This window comes from Babylonia areolata, chromosome 8 (assembly GCF_041734735.1).
Source record: "Babylonia areolata isolate BAREFJ2019XMU chromosome 8, ASM4173473v1, whole genome shotgun sequence".
Classification (NCBI taxonomy): Eukaryota; Metazoa; Mollusca; class Gastropoda; order Neogastropoda; family Buccinidae; genus Babylonia; species Babylonia areolata.
In genome coordinates, this window is record NC_134883.1 from 19,531,876 (window position 1) to 19,547,252 (window position 15,377).

Consider the following 15,377-nt stretch of genomic DNA (forward strand, 5'->3'; position numbering starts at 1 on the left):
ACAATGTGAACAAGGATCTAAACTGGACTCTGTTTTTATCAAATAAAAGGTGAAACATGAAGATGTGCACCCTGTATTGTGTCAGCTGTTCATCACAATGTGAACAAGCAAGTGTCTGCACCACTGCTGTACAGGTTCAGTCAGTCATCACTATTCCAGTTCCAGTGACTAGCAGTACATGGCAGCTCCACAAACACTGTGGTCACCATGGAGTCCTAACACAGGACAACAGAAAACACCACACTGACTGAAGGTGTAATACAACACTTCTGTGATCACTTTTCTTCATACAACATGACTGAAGTTGCAAAGCACACCTCTGTCATCAGTTTTCTTCATACAACATGACTGAAGTTGCAAAGCACACCTTTGTCATCAGTTTTCTTCATACAACATGACTGAAGTTGTTTGTAAAGCACACCTCTGTCATCAGTTTTCTTCATACAACATGACTGAAGTTGTAAAGCACACCTCTGTCATCAGTTTTCTTCATACAACATGACTGAAGTTGCAAAGCACACCTTTGTCATCAGTTTTCTTCATACAACATGACTGAAGTTGCAAAGCACACCTCTGTCATCAGTTTTCTTCATACAACACCACAAAAAAGCAATGAATTTCTACTGCATTCCCACCCCGTCAGTTGTGCTCAGTGTAGCAGTCAGACCACAGATTTAAGAGGACACAGCTCTGGTGTCCACTGTGCCCAGTGTAGCAAAGTCAGAAACAGAGTAAGAGCACAGTGTAGCAGAGTCAGACACAGGGTTAGGACACAGTGTAGCAGAGTCAGACACAAGGTTAGGACACAGTGTAGCAGAGTCAGACACAGGGTTAGGACACAGTGTAGCAGAGTCAGACACAGGGTTAGGACACAGTGTAGCAGTCAGACACAGGGTTAGGACACAGTGTAGCAGTCAGACACAGGGTAGGGTTAGGACACAGTGTAGCAGAGTCAGACACAGGGTTAGGACACAGTGTAGCAGAGTCAGACACAGGATTAGGACACAGTGTAGCAGTCAGACACAGGGTTAGGACACAGTGTAGCAGTGTCAGACACAGGGTTAGGACACAGTGTAGCAGAGTCAGACACAGGGTTAGGACACAGTGTACCAGAGTCAGACACAGGGTTAGGACACAGTGTAGCAGTCAGACACAGGGTTAGGACACAGTGTAGCAGTGTCACAAGAAAGGGTCAGGATGACAGGGCTCTGGTCTCGCTGCGCACAGTGCCGTCAGTGCCCCCACTGGAATGGAAGGACTGTCGCTTGTTGTTGAGGGGCCCGGACAGGAAGACACGCACACAGCCATAGGAGTACATGGGGACAGGCAAGTGACCGGCACTGGTCCAGACCCCTGTGGCAGGGTCAAACACCTCCATGGAGTCAGAGTACAGGTTGTCCTTGGCCCCCCGGCGACGGCCACCAAAGGCGTACAGCTTCTCATCCAGCACACAGAGTGACACGAAGTCACGCGGCAGGAACATGTTGGGCAGCACCGTCCATGCGTCCTCCCCTGGCTGGTAGCTGAAGAAGCCCTCCAGACCAACCACGTAGATCCGAGAGTTCAGCACCGTGGCGCTGACACACATGTCGTTGGCTGGTAGGCAGCTCTTGCACAGGGTGCAGGTTCGAGTCTTGGTGTCGAAGCACTGCACCAGGTTGGTGACCACCTCCTCACTGTTCTTGCCGCCAAACAGGTAGATCTTCTTGCCGTGCGCCACATAGCCCATGTTTTCCACTGCTGTCGCCAGCTGACAACACTCCTCCCACTGCACACAGCATGCATTGGTCAGTCACACAGCACACACACACTGCACACATTTGTCAGTCACACAGCACACATCTGTCAGTCACACATCTGTCAGTCACACAGCACACATCTGTCTGTCACACATCTGTCAGTCACACAGCACAAATCTGTCAGCCACACATCTGTCAGTCACAAAGCACACATCTGTCAGTCACATGGCACACATCTGTCCTTCACACAGCACACATCTGGTCAGTCACACATCTGGTCAGTCACACATCTGTCAGTCACACACCTGTCAGTCACACAGCACACACCTGTCAGTCACACATCTGTCAGTCACACAGCACACACCTGTCAGTCACACAGCACACACCTGTCAGTCACACATCTGTCAGTCACACAGCACACACCTGTCAGTCACACAGCACACACCTGTCAGTCACACATCTGTCAGTCACACAGCACACACCTGTCAGTCACACATCTGTCAGTCACACAGCACACACCTGTCAGTCACACTCTGTCAGTCACACAGCACACACCTGTCAGTCACACATCTGTCAGTCGCACAGCACACACCTGTCAGTCACACATCTGTCAGTCACACATCTGTCAGTCACACACCTGTCAGTCACACAGCACACACCTGTCAGTCACACATCTGTCAGTCACACAGCACACACCTGTCAGTCACACAGCACACACCTGTCAGTCACACATCTGTCAGTCACACAGCACACACCTGTCAGTCACACATCTGTCAGTCACACAGCACACACCTGTCAGTCACACTCTGTCAGTCACACAGCACACACCTGTCAGTCACACACCTGTCAGTCACACAGCACACACCTGTCAGTCACACATCTGTCAGTCACACAGCACACACCTGTCAGTCACACATCTGTCAGTCACACAGCACACACCTGTCAGTCACACAGCACACACCTGTCAGTCACACATCTGTCAGTCGCACAGCACACACCTGTCAGTCACACATCTGTCAGTCACACAGCACACACACACATATCACACATCTGTCTATTTTGTTCCCACACCTGTCATCTCACCTGTTGTTTTGTTCCCACACCTGTCATCACCTCACCTGTTGGTTTTGTTCCCACACCTGTCACCTCACCTGTTGGTTTTGTTCCCACACCTGTCATCATCTCATCTGTTGGTTTTGTTCCCACACCTGTCATCATCTCACCTGTTGGTTTTGTTCCCACACCTGTCATCATCTCATCTGTTGGTTTTGTTCCCACACCTGTCATCATCTCACCTGTTGGTTTTGTTCCCACACCTGTCATCATCTCACCTGTTGGTTTTGTTCCCGCACCTGCCATCTCACCTGTTGGTTTTGTTCTCACACCTGTCATCTCACCTGTTGGTTTTGTTCTCACGCCTGTCATCTCACCTGTTGGTGTTGTTCCCACACATGCTGGTTTTGTTCCCACACCTGTCATCTCACCTTGTTTGTTTTTCGTTCCCACACCTCCACGGAGTCCAGCACCTGGTCCTCATCAAACCCGCCCAGCACAAAGATGGTGTCATCCACAGCAGCCATAGCGTGGCGTCGCCGTGGTTGCACCATGCTGGCGCCTCGCAGCCACGACTCAAAGGTGGGGTCATACTTCCAGAACTCCCCGCTGCGCAGCCCTCCAGATACGTAGATCTCATCGCCGATGGCACAGGCCGCAAACTCGTTGCGCTTCTTGAAGGGGAGGGGTTTGAGAGAGGTGAACTCGCCAGTGTCTGATCGGTAACACTCCACGTCACTGCTGAGCCCCTCACCCAGTCGTCCCCCCAACAGAATGGCACACTCAAAGTATGGGAACGACAGGCGAGGTGTCACCTGCACAATAAATACAGGATTTTAACGACAACTTTTAACACATTTGATGCTCCTTCCGTTCACTGTCAGTGGTGTTACACTCACACTGCTGATGTCTTCCATCGACAGCTGGACTGTCAATATCAGTGTGGTGTTACACTGCTGATGTCTTACATCAACAGCTGGACTGTCAATATCAGTGTCGTGTTACACTGCTGACACTCTTCCATCAACAGAGGGACTGTCATTACCAGGACGCCATAAGGACACCCACCTTTGCAGAACAGCATTTAGATGCGAACACAATGACTGCTGTAAGGCGATGTCACACACTGACAGGAGATGTCACACACAGAAAGGAGATGAAGATGTCACACACTGAAAGATGTCACACACTGAAAGGAGATGTCACACACAGAAAGAAGATGTGATGTCACACACTGAAAGATGATGTCACACACTGAAAGGAGATGTGATGTGACACACTGAAAGGAGATGTGATGTGACACACTGAAAGGAGATGTGACGCACTGAAAGGAGATGTGATGTGACACACTGAAAGTAGATGTGACACACTGAAAGGAGATGTGATGTGACACACTGAAAGGAGGAGTGTGACACACTGAAAGGAGGAGTGTGACACACTGAAAGGAGATGTGATGTGACACACTGAAAGGAGATGTGATGTGACACACTGAAAGACACACTGAAAGGAGATGTGATGTACTGATGTGACACATTGAAAGGAGATGTGACACACTGAAAGGAGATGTGATGTCACACACTGAAAGGAGATGACACACACTGAAAGGAGATGCACAAGATGGCAGTGGAAAACAATGAAATGAAACAAGTGGGTCACAAAAACCTTGCACATAAAATATTTCTCCAATCTTTAGCTTACATAATTTATAAAGCAATAATGCACTGTCCCTGACAATTAATACAGTTCAAAGTGAACATCTCGGGGAAATTTCAGTGCTCTGTCTTCGACTGTTTTTTGTTTAGCAGTCTCTGAAATCAGGGTTTTCATGCACAAGTCAACACATCATTTTGTGCTTTTTCTAGTGATTTTCTTTCTCATTCCTATGTGTTTATTATGTTTGCATCAAAGTAGCAACAACAATCAGCCTACCTGCTATGTAGCCACACCAGTCAGATGTACGAACACCAGTGAGTCACCCTACCTTCTATGTAGCCACACAGTCAGTCATCCTACCTGCTATGTATCAACACCAGTCAGATGTAGCCACACAGTCAGTCATCCAACCTGCTATGTATCAACACCAGTCAGATGTAGCCACACAGATCATCCTATCTGCTATGTATCAACACTAGTCAGATGTAGCCACACAGGTCATCCTATCTGCTATGTATCAACACCTGTCAGATGTAACCACACAGGTCATCCTACCTGCTATGTATCAACACCTGTCAGATGTAGCCACACAGGTCATCCCACCTGCTATGTATCAACACTAGTCAGATGTAGCCACACAGGTCATCCTATCTGCTATGTATCAACACTAGTCAGATGTAGCCACACAGGTCATCCTATCTGCTATGTATCAACACCTGTCAGATGTAACCACACAGGTCATCCTACCTGCTATGTATCAACACCAGTCAGATGTAACCACACAGGTCATCCTACCTGGTAGGAGGGCAGCATGTGTCGTCGGGAGGGCACAGTGTGGTACAGCACAGCAGAGTCCATGAGTTCTCTCCCCTCCTCCCCGATGAGGTAGGTGCTGGGGGCAATGGTGTCCATGAAGTAGCTGCGGTTGATCAGCGGGAACTTGATGCACTGCAGCACCTGTAAGGCCTGATGTTCCCGGTGCTTCCGGTCATGCTCCACCCACCGCACTGCTGCCTCGTACACCTGGCAGTGGTCACACACACTAACTTCATACACCTGGCAGTGGTCACACACACTGACTTCATACACCTGGGAGTGGTCACACACACTAACTTCATACACCTGGCAGTGGTCACACACACTGACTTCATACACATGGCAGTGGTCACACACACGGACTTCATACACATGGCAGTGGTCACACACACTGACTTCATACACCTGGCAGTGGTCACACACACTTACTTCATACACCTGGCAGTGGTCACACACACTGACATCATACATCTGGCAGTGGTCACACACACTGACTTCATACACCTGGCAGTGGTCACACACAGTGACTTCATACACCTGACAGTGGTCACACACACAACACTGACTTCATACACCTGGCAGTGGTCACACACACTGACTTCATACACCTGGCAGTGGTCACACACACCACACTGACTTCATACACCTGGCAGTGGTCACACACACTGACTTCATACACCTGGCAGTGGTCACACACACTGACTTCATACACCAGGTAGTGGTCACACACACCACACTGACTTCATACACCTGGCAGTGGTCACACACACTGACTTCATACACCTGGCAGTGGTCACACACACCACACTTACTTCATACACATGGCAGTGGTCACACACACTGACTTCATACACCTGGTAGTGGTCACACACACCACACTGACTTCATACACCTGGCAATGGTCACACACACCACACTAACTTCATACACCTGACAGTGGTCACACACACCACACTGTCTTCATACACCTGGATAACACCTCTTCTGAGTCTAAGTCTTTAAGTTTAACTCAGTTTAGTGTGTGTGTTGTTGTAGTTGTTGTTTTTAAGTTAATACATTCTTTTTCAAGCAAGCTTTAATACAAGCATTCTTTTATTTTTTACTCCCTATCTATATCCCTGCCATTGTACTGCATACATATTTAGGTGCATATATAAGAGTGTGTATATGTGTTTGTGTGTGTGTGTGTGTGTGTGTGTGTGTGTGTGTGTGTGTGTGTGTCCAGTATAACCAGAGGCAGGCAGGCTGACCTGTTCCTCAGTGGTACAGTTAAGGTGACGGTCACGTAGCAGGTCAGTGATACACTCCACTGACAGCCGCAGAAAGTCGTCATCCTCGGTCACCGTGCTGAAATGCTGACAGGCAAAGTTCTTGGCATACTCGTACATTGCACGGTGCGCGTGGAGGTCAGCCAGGGTCATGGCCGCCAGGCAGTTCCCCTCGTTCATGCAGTCCTTTGACACAACATATCACACATACAATCCTTGGACAATACATCCCAACACATCACACATACAATCCTTGGATAATACATCACAACATATCACACATACAATCTCGGAAAATACATCACAACATATCACACTTACAATCCTTGGATAATACATCACAACATATCCTACATACAATCCTTGGATAATACATCAAAACATATCACACATACAATCCTTGGACAATACATCACAACTTATCACACTTACAATCCTTGGACAATACATCGCAACATATCACACATACAATCCTTGGACAATACATCACAACATATCACACATACAATCCTTGGACACAACATCACAACATATCACACTTACAATCCTTGGACAATACATCACAACTTATCACAATTAAATCCTTGGACAATACATCACAACATATCACACATAAATCCTTGGACAATACATCACAACTTATCACACATAATTTATACTGTAACTGATCATTCATGCAGTCCTAGGACACAACATCACAACATATCACATACATACAATCCTCTCTGCACATAACCTCTGTTATATGCAAACATGTGTGGGTGCCCACTTTTCAAATTTTTTTTACACAAACCTGTGGTAGGCTTTCAAGGCCTCATCTGTGCACTGGGTGTATGGAAAGATCAGGCATCTGCCTTTTTTTTTCCATTTTCTCCAGCAGATGTGGTGTAGTAAGTGTGGATCAGAGTGCACGATTTGACACCTGCTTGAAAGTGCTGAGGTTTGTTTCAGTACCTGAAAGAAGGTGACGCAGAGCTCCACCAGGTGGGCAATCTGGAAAAGCTGTGCCTGCATGAACAGCTCCTGCACAGTGCCGCCCCCGATGTCCACCCGCCCTGTGTAGATGAAGCGCAGCACCTGTTCAAACACCGTCGCCTCAATCTGCTTGATCTCGATCACGTCCTTGCGGCTTTCCTCCATGCCTGAGGCAAACATGATGCGGAAATACGGGGAGCCTGCCGCCAGGACCACCTGAACAAAGGGCACAGACCAGCAACAGCTGTGACCTTGACCTTTAACCTGCTGAGTGCCTCAGGAAGGAAATTTCTGTCCCCTTCTGGTGTGCAAAAAAAAAGGGGGTCTAGAACAGATATTTCCATCCTTGTCATTGAAGGAATTGTGCTATCGCAAAATTATCAAATTCATGTGAAATTGTTAAAGGGCCAAGGTTTGGCAGACTGACAGTGACACATGTAAAGGTTTGTCAGACTGACAGTGACACATGTAAGGTTTGGCAGACTAACAGAGACACATGTAAAGGTTTGGCTGACTAACACTGAGTAACACATGTAAAGGTTTGGCAGACTGACAGGTATGGCAGATTGACAGTGACACATGTAAAGGTTTGGCAGACTGACAGTGACATGTGTAAAGGTTTGGCAGACTGACAGGGCCAAGGTTTGGCAGACTGACAGTGACACATGTAAAGGTTTGGCTGACTGACAATGATATGTGTAAAGGTTTGCTAGACTAACAGTGACATATGTAAAGATTTGGCAGACTGACAGTGACACATGTAAAGGTTTGGCATACTGACAGTGACATATGTAAAGGTTTGGCAGACTGACAGTGACATATGTAAAGGTTTGGCAGACTGACAGGGCCAAGTTTTGGCAGACTGACAGTGACACGTGTAAAGGTTTGGCAGACTGACAGGGCCAAGGTTTGGCAGACTGACAGTGACATGTGTAAAGGTTTGGCAGAATGACAGTGACACATGTAAAGGTTTGGCAGATTGACAGAGCCACACTGGTGCCAGACATGTGGCCCACCTTGTGACAGGGGAAGCGGTGGTTGTCGATGGTGATGGTCAGGTCAGTGTAGCCCAGGTCCAGTCTCAGACGCTCCAGGTTGTCAATCAGCTGGTCCGTGTGGTCAGTGCTGACAAAGGAGGTGTCGGAGGTAGACAGGTCATCCTCCACACCATCTTCCCCACTCCCACAGCACACCTCTCTGTCTGCCCCCTCAGCCATACCCTGTCAGCAGCTGACTGAAACCACAGCACACACATCACTTCAATGTACCACACCATCCTCCCTGTTCCCACAGCACACCTGGGTGTCTGCCCCCTCAGCCATACCCTGTTAAAAACCACAGCACACACAACACTTCAATGCACATTTGAAAACAAAGGAATATATTACATATTAATACTCAAATAATAATAATCAAAATCATTTTTTTATTTCTCTGGTTATATATCCATGGGTCTCATAATGATATATAATGATTGTCTATTACTGTAATGTATACAAGTATGAACTGCATTCATTCCAATGAAGGATTACTTGTCCTATGTCACAGGAAGAAGAGAAAAAGTGTTTTGACTTTGACTGTCAAAGCAGGAATAAATGTTTTTCTTTCAGCTTTCTAACCTGCATGACGAATTATCAACCCAAACACTGAATCAGCGAGGGCCTCAATAAAAGTAGAAATAGAATCTAAAGTGTTACTTGAGACACCCCTTGCTAGTCTATACATGTATCTGTCATCATTGCACAACTTTACTGGACAGGAAAAGACACAATCACTGGACGGGAAATGACACTATTTGAGGAAGGTGGCAGAATGGTCAAGATGCTCAGTTGCCAATATAAGGAGTCCTTGAGGGTGTGGGTTTCAATCCTGCTCTTGCCCTTTCTCCCAAATTTGACTGGAAAAATCAAACTGAGTGTCTAGTCTTTCGGAAGAGATGATAAACTGAGGTCCTGTGTGCTGCATGCACTTGGTGCACTGAAAAAGAACCCATGGTAACAATAGGGTTGTCATCTGGCAAAATTATGTAAAAAGAAATCCACTCTGATAGGTACACAAATATATTCTATAAGCAAGCACTCACGGCCTGACAAGCATTTTGGGTTATGCTGCTGTCAGGCATCTGCCTGGCAGATGTGAGGCATATTTTGTAATATGGAGAGACGTATTTTGTAATGTGAAGAGATACAGTTTGTAAATGTTGTAATATGAAGAGACTTATTTTGTAATGTGAAGAGATACATTTTGTAAATGTTGTAATATGAAGAGACATATTTTGTAATGTGAAGAGATACATTTTGTAAGTGTTGTAATATGAAGAGACGTATTTTGTAATTAACAATCTGAAGAAACAGGCAGGGATAGAAGTGAGAGAGGGCAGTGGGGAGTAATAGCAATAAAATAAAATACATGAAAAAAATCTGATTACAAATTTTTTAATAATCCAAATTCTGTATACCTGAACGTATATCGTCATATTCAGAAATATACCTCTGCAAGTGCATGACATATTTGTGCAAATATACATTGAAACAGATTAATGTGTACTATTTAAGTGTCCGCGTTTGTATGTGAGAGAGAGACTGAGAGAGAGAGAGAGAGAGAGTGTTTGTGTGTGTGTGCGTATCATAGCATGTGTGTGTATGCATGTGCACGTACTATGAGTATAATTTCTAGTTGTACTGCTGCTGCTACTATTACTAGTAAAAATACTACTTTTAATGATAATGATAATGGATACTTACAGCACTCTATCCAGAAAACTGCTCTGGGTGCCTTATAAACCATATGGTATTAACTATTATATGTAATACATTACATCATCAGTTGCATATTGTGATATACAAATCAAAATGTACCCAGTAAACTGTATATACACATAATGACAATCACATGACAATGCATATATATATATAATTTTACACACACACACACACACACACACACACACACACAAGTATATGTTCAAACATACATAACCCGCCCCCTCCACACACATACACACACACACATTCACACAAGCATGCACATTATATATATATATATATATATATATATATATATATATATATAATTATGTGTACACATCCACATAGATATGTATGCAAACACAGTCAAGCATACCATAAACAAAGGAGTATTCTGTTTGAATTGACATATCACAACAAAACTTATAGCTGAGACAAGAGGTGAACTTTGAGACTAGCTCTAAGAGAGACCAGGAAGTCAAGAATCTTGGAGGTTGTCAGGGAGTCTGTTCCTTGTCTTTAGACTTGGACAGAAAAACAACATTATCCATAGGTCTTAGTTCTGATGTGAAAAGTTGAGTATCAGATGAGCCAAACAGGCAAGAGAGAGGATAGATAAGGAGGAGTTCAGTAAGATACTCTGGTCCAGAGCCAATGACTGCAGAAAAAGTCATGGTGCAAAGCTTGTAGACCAATATCAAAAAGGATACAGACATCCAGTGGTGAGACTTAAGGATAGAACTTTGAAGAAAAATGATCAAAATGAGAAATTCTGCAAATGAGACTGGAGAAATTATTCTTGGTTCACTAAAGTCTAACAATTATCTAGGAAGACTGGCCCAAACAGAATTGCAGTAATCAATTCTTGAGAGAACAAAAAGCACATGTATGTGTTTTGGTTGTATCAGTAGAGAGATACTCAGATAGTGACAGCTAACACATGTCTGTGTCTCAGCATCAATGATCACTTACGTGAAATGCCATTAACTCAATACTTGAATAGTGGGTTGTGTTAGAATTGTTCACTCTGTTCTCTGTTGCAAAACCAACATAATGACTGTTGGTGTGACGTTCGACCGACTGTTGCTGATGAAGTGTTGGTTGCGACAGAAACTATTGCGAGAAAGAAAACACTTTATTTCAGAGAAACGACAGGCAAAGCTATCAACTAACAGTTCCTCTGTGAAGAACCTACAACATACAAATGAATTTACCAATGAAACAACGCTTGTTTCCCGCAGTCTCACCTGATTGTCAAAAGCGAACTGCTGCGAAAGAAAACGGGAAGCCGTGGAAATGTCTTTTTACTGCGAATCGCTTAAAACAACAATGCAGGCATGATATTTTCGCGCGCGGTGGTCCGTGTGCGCGAGTCTGTGTAGCTGTATGTCACTGAGTGTGTGTGTGTGAGTGTGTGTGTGTGTGTGAATCAGATTAGAGACTGTTCTCTGCTACTGGTAACCACGTAACCCAGTACTACCTGCCACATGTGGGGAGTAAACCCAACATGAAAATCTAATCTGGCGAGGGATAGTCTCTGCCAGATTCGGCACATCATTAAAGATAGTGTCAGTGTGTGTGCCGTGTTCCAGTGTGCGTGTGTGTGTGTGTGTGTGTGTGTGTGTGTGTGTGTGTGTGTGTGTCACGGTGTGTCACAGTGTGTCACGGTATGTCGATGTGTCACGGTGTGTCACGGTGTCGGTGTAGGTGTGTGTGCCAGTCAGAAACTGCATCTCTCAGGCTAGAGCCATCCTACACGCTCTCTCTCCAGCCCAGTTATTTTATTACTGATCAGTCGTGCTGCACTGGAAAAATGCATTTTCCACAACTATATCATTATCAATCATAAAACTTTGTCAGTTCATTAAAACGGGAGGTTCTTAAATCGTTTCGTTGATATTGACTGAAATCAGTCATCGGACTCATAATCACATGATCATCAGTCGTCAGTTGCTGTTTCAATTTCCGTGTCAAAGCGTGCGGACTGATCCATATACGCTACACACCACTGAGCCACTTACTCAGTAGTAAAAAAAAAACACACCCCAAAACCAGCTCATATATATTTAAAAAAGCAGACTGATGCCTGATCTTCGTATACTGGAACCCAACACGCTGACAGCCTTCCCAACTTCTGAGTAAAACATTGACATAAAATTATAATGAAATAAGGTCATTACACACACAAAAACAACAACAAAAAACCCACTGAATAAGTGATTTTTTTTAACATCATAGTAAAGAGAAAGAAAGGTAGACCTAGAAGGTAAATGACTGGGTGAAAACATCGGTCATTGGCTGATTTTAACGGCTCAGTAGCCTGTGGCCTGTAAGCCTAATTCCCTGGTCTGTATGGAGAAAAAAAAAAAGTAAACCAAGTGACCTGCTCCTCTGTGGCTTGACGGTGTTGAACGCGGGATACATAAAAATTAAGGGGCTTAATCCAGATCAGACAATGTCCGTGCCAGATTTGAAGCCAGCCGCTTGTGCAACGACTGGAACCGAAGCCAGTCCATGGCAGACTGTGTCCCATGCACCGTGCACCAACACTGATTATGTCAGTGTAAAGATCTTTGTCCACGGAACCAGCTGGTGTGGTTCACTGTCCCAGGCTGAAACTGACCATTACTCAGGGACATATTGGCAGGTGATTACAGTCTTCCTTTCTTTATGTTGATTTATTCATCAATTTATCATCATTACTATTTTCATCATCATCATCATCAGCATCATCATTATTATTATCATTTGTAGTAGTAGTAGTGGTGGTGGTGGTAGTAGTAGTAGTGGTATTAGTGGTGTGGTGGCGGATGTGGTGGTGGCGGGCGCGGCGGTGGTGGTGGTGGTGGTGGTGGTGTCATCGTCGTTGCAATGCTGCTGCCCTCGTCCGTGTCGTTGCACGTTGTTGTTGTGTGTGGAAAAAAAACATGACTTTCAAGGAGCAACAGTTGCTGCTGTTGTTATTGCTGATGTCACTGCTGTCGATGATTGAGTTGTTGTCTTGCTGCATGGTAACTGCTTCTGACGCTGTTCACTGATTTCGCTTTACCTTCTGACACTGTTCACTTATGTCGCTTTACCGCCTTCTGATGCTGCCCACTGATGTCACTTTACCTTCTAACACTCAGTGTTCACTGATGTCACTTTACCTTCTGACGCTGTTCACTGATGTCGCTTTACCTTCTGACACTGTTCACTGATGTCACTTTACCTTCTGACGCTGTTCACTGATGCCGCTTTACCTTCTGACGCTCACGGTTCACTGATGTCGCTTTACCTTCTGACAGTGTTCACTGATGTCACTTTACCTTCTGACGCTGTTCACTGATGTCGCTTTACCTTCTGACACTGTTCACTGATGTCACTTTACCTTCTGACACTGTTGATTGATGTCGCTTTACCTTCTGACACTGTTAACTGATGTCGCTTTACCTTCTGACACTGTTCACTGATGTCGCTTTACCTTCTGACACTGCCCACTGATGTCGCTTTACCTTCTGACGCTGTTCACTGATGTCACTTTACCTTCTGACACTGTTCACTGATGTCGCTTTACCTTCTGACACTGTTCACTGATGTCGCTTTACCTTCTGACGTGCGGCTGTTCACTGATGTCGCTTTACCTTCTGACGCCTGTTCACTGATGTCGTTTTACCTTCTGACACTGTTCACTGATGTCACTTTACCTTCTGACACTGCCCACTGTTGTCGCTTTACCTTCTGACGTGCGGCTGTTCACTGATGTCGCTTTACCTTCTGACGCTGTTCACTGATGTCGCTTTACCTTCTGACGCTGTTCACTGATGTCACTTTACCTTCTGACACTGTTCACTGATGTCGCTTTACCTTCTGACGCTGTTCACTGATGTCGCTTTACCTTCTGACGCTGTTCACTGATGTCACTTTACCTTCTTTCAGGGACGAACGACGTAGTCTGGAACCAGCCGACAATTCACACCGAGGAAGACAGACAGCCGACGGAGGCTGCACTGACTTCCAGGAGACGGGAGACCAGGATGGAATCACTGAGTTACACCAACATATTCAGAAAACGCCTGGGCTTGCTGACGACCACAACCACCACTGCCACTGCCAGCAAAAATAACGCCAACCCCCGACCACGACACGAACAGGGGCAATGCATGTTCGATAAATACAAAAAGGAAGGAGACGACCTCTTCCTCAAAGGGAAGTGCAGAAAAGCAGTGCACAGTTATAATTTGGTGAGTGGGTGCAGAAAAGATATGCGCAGTTATACTTTGGTAAGTGGATGCCGAAAATATATGCGCAGTTGTACTTTGGTAAGTGGATGCCGAAAAGATATGCACAGTTTTGCTTTGGTAAGTGGGCGCAGAACTGAAAGATATGCGCGGTTATACTTTGGTAAGTGGGTGCAGAAAAGATATATGCAGTTATACTTTGATATGCGCAGTTATTCTTTGGTACGTGGGTGCAGAAAAGATGTGCGCAGTTATACTTTGGTAAGTGGGTGCAGAAAAGATGTGCGCAGTTATACTTTGGTAAGGGGGTGCAGAAAAGACGTGCGCTGTTATATTTTGGTAAGAGGGTGCAGAAAAGATGTGCGCAGTTATACTTTGGTAAGGGGGTGCAGAAAAGATGTGTGCTGTTATACTTTGGTAAGAGGGTGCAGAAAAGATGTGCGCAGCTATACTTTGGTAAGTGGAAATAGTCAGGATCTTCCTTGTATTCTTTAAGGCCTCGAAGCATAAATATAATATGTGAAGTCAGTTATTCAGTGGGTACTCTTTTTTTCATGTATAATTTTAGATTTTCTCCATTTCACCTGTCCTTCACTGCCAGCTTGTGAAAATCATCCATAGACTGAAATCTTTCTGTGAAGTTTGATTTCTGTTTCAGTCAGGTAGCAGGGAAGGTTGAGGGGGCTGGGGTGGGGGTGGAGTGGGGACTGACATGGCGGACATGTGCACAACGAGGAAATTGATAGACTGACTGTCTGTCTGTCTGTCTGTCTGTCTCTCTCTTGAAGAGTCAGAAAAACACAGAAAAATACAACAGGTTTTTCTTTACTTGAACGTTTTTTCAGACGGAAAAATGTATTGAGGTGGTACTGAGATAAGAAATGGCACAGAATCAACCTGACTCGA

General features: G+C 45.2%; 1 protein-coding gene across 2 annotated transcripts; it reads right to left on the reverse strand.

Moving 5' to 3' along the window:
* Positions 1 to 933: 933 nt before the first annotated feature.
* LOC143284625 (kelch-like protein 24) lies at positions 934 to 11,544 on the reverse strand. Of its 2 annotated transcripts, none has more exons than XM_076591487.1 (7): positions 11,499 to 11,544; positions 8,521 to 8,738; positions 7,484 to 7,720; positions 6,512 to 6,715; positions 5,241 to 5,468; positions 3,224 to 3,607; positions 934 to 1,768 (listed from the first exon to the last, which is right to left on the reverse strand). In XM_076591487.1, exons 2-7 carry the CDS (start codon positions 8,719 to 8,721, stop codon positions 1,193 to 1,195), a joined length of 1,830 nt encoding a protein of 609 aa, XP_076447602.1. In that variant the 5' UTR covers positions 8,722 to 8,738; positions 11,499 to 11,544; the 3' UTR covers positions 934 to 1,192. The 2 variants fall into 2 exon arrangements, with proteins under 2 accessions (XP_076447602.1, XP_076447603.1); XM_076591488.1 differs by lacking the exon at positions 11,499 to 11,544 and adding an exon at positions 11,224 to 11,330.
* Between the last annotated feature and the right edge of the window lie 3,833 nt (positions 11,545 to 15,377).

Bases quoted from the DNA above. Each gene is read 5' to 3' on its own strand.
- LOC143284625 (XM_076591487.1), bottom strand. From the start codon at position 8,721: ATGGCTGAGGGGGCAGACAGAGAGGTGTGCTGTGGGAGTGGGGAAGAT. The intron at 5,469-6,511 runs GTCAGCCTGCCT...GACCACTGCCAG, and splicing joins ACTGTACCACTGAGGAACAG to GTGTACGAGGCAGCAGTGCG. The intron at 1,769-3,223 runs GTGAGATGACAG...TGCTGTGTGCAG, and splicing joins GGGAACGAAAAACAAACAAG to TGGGAGGAGTGTTGTCAGCT.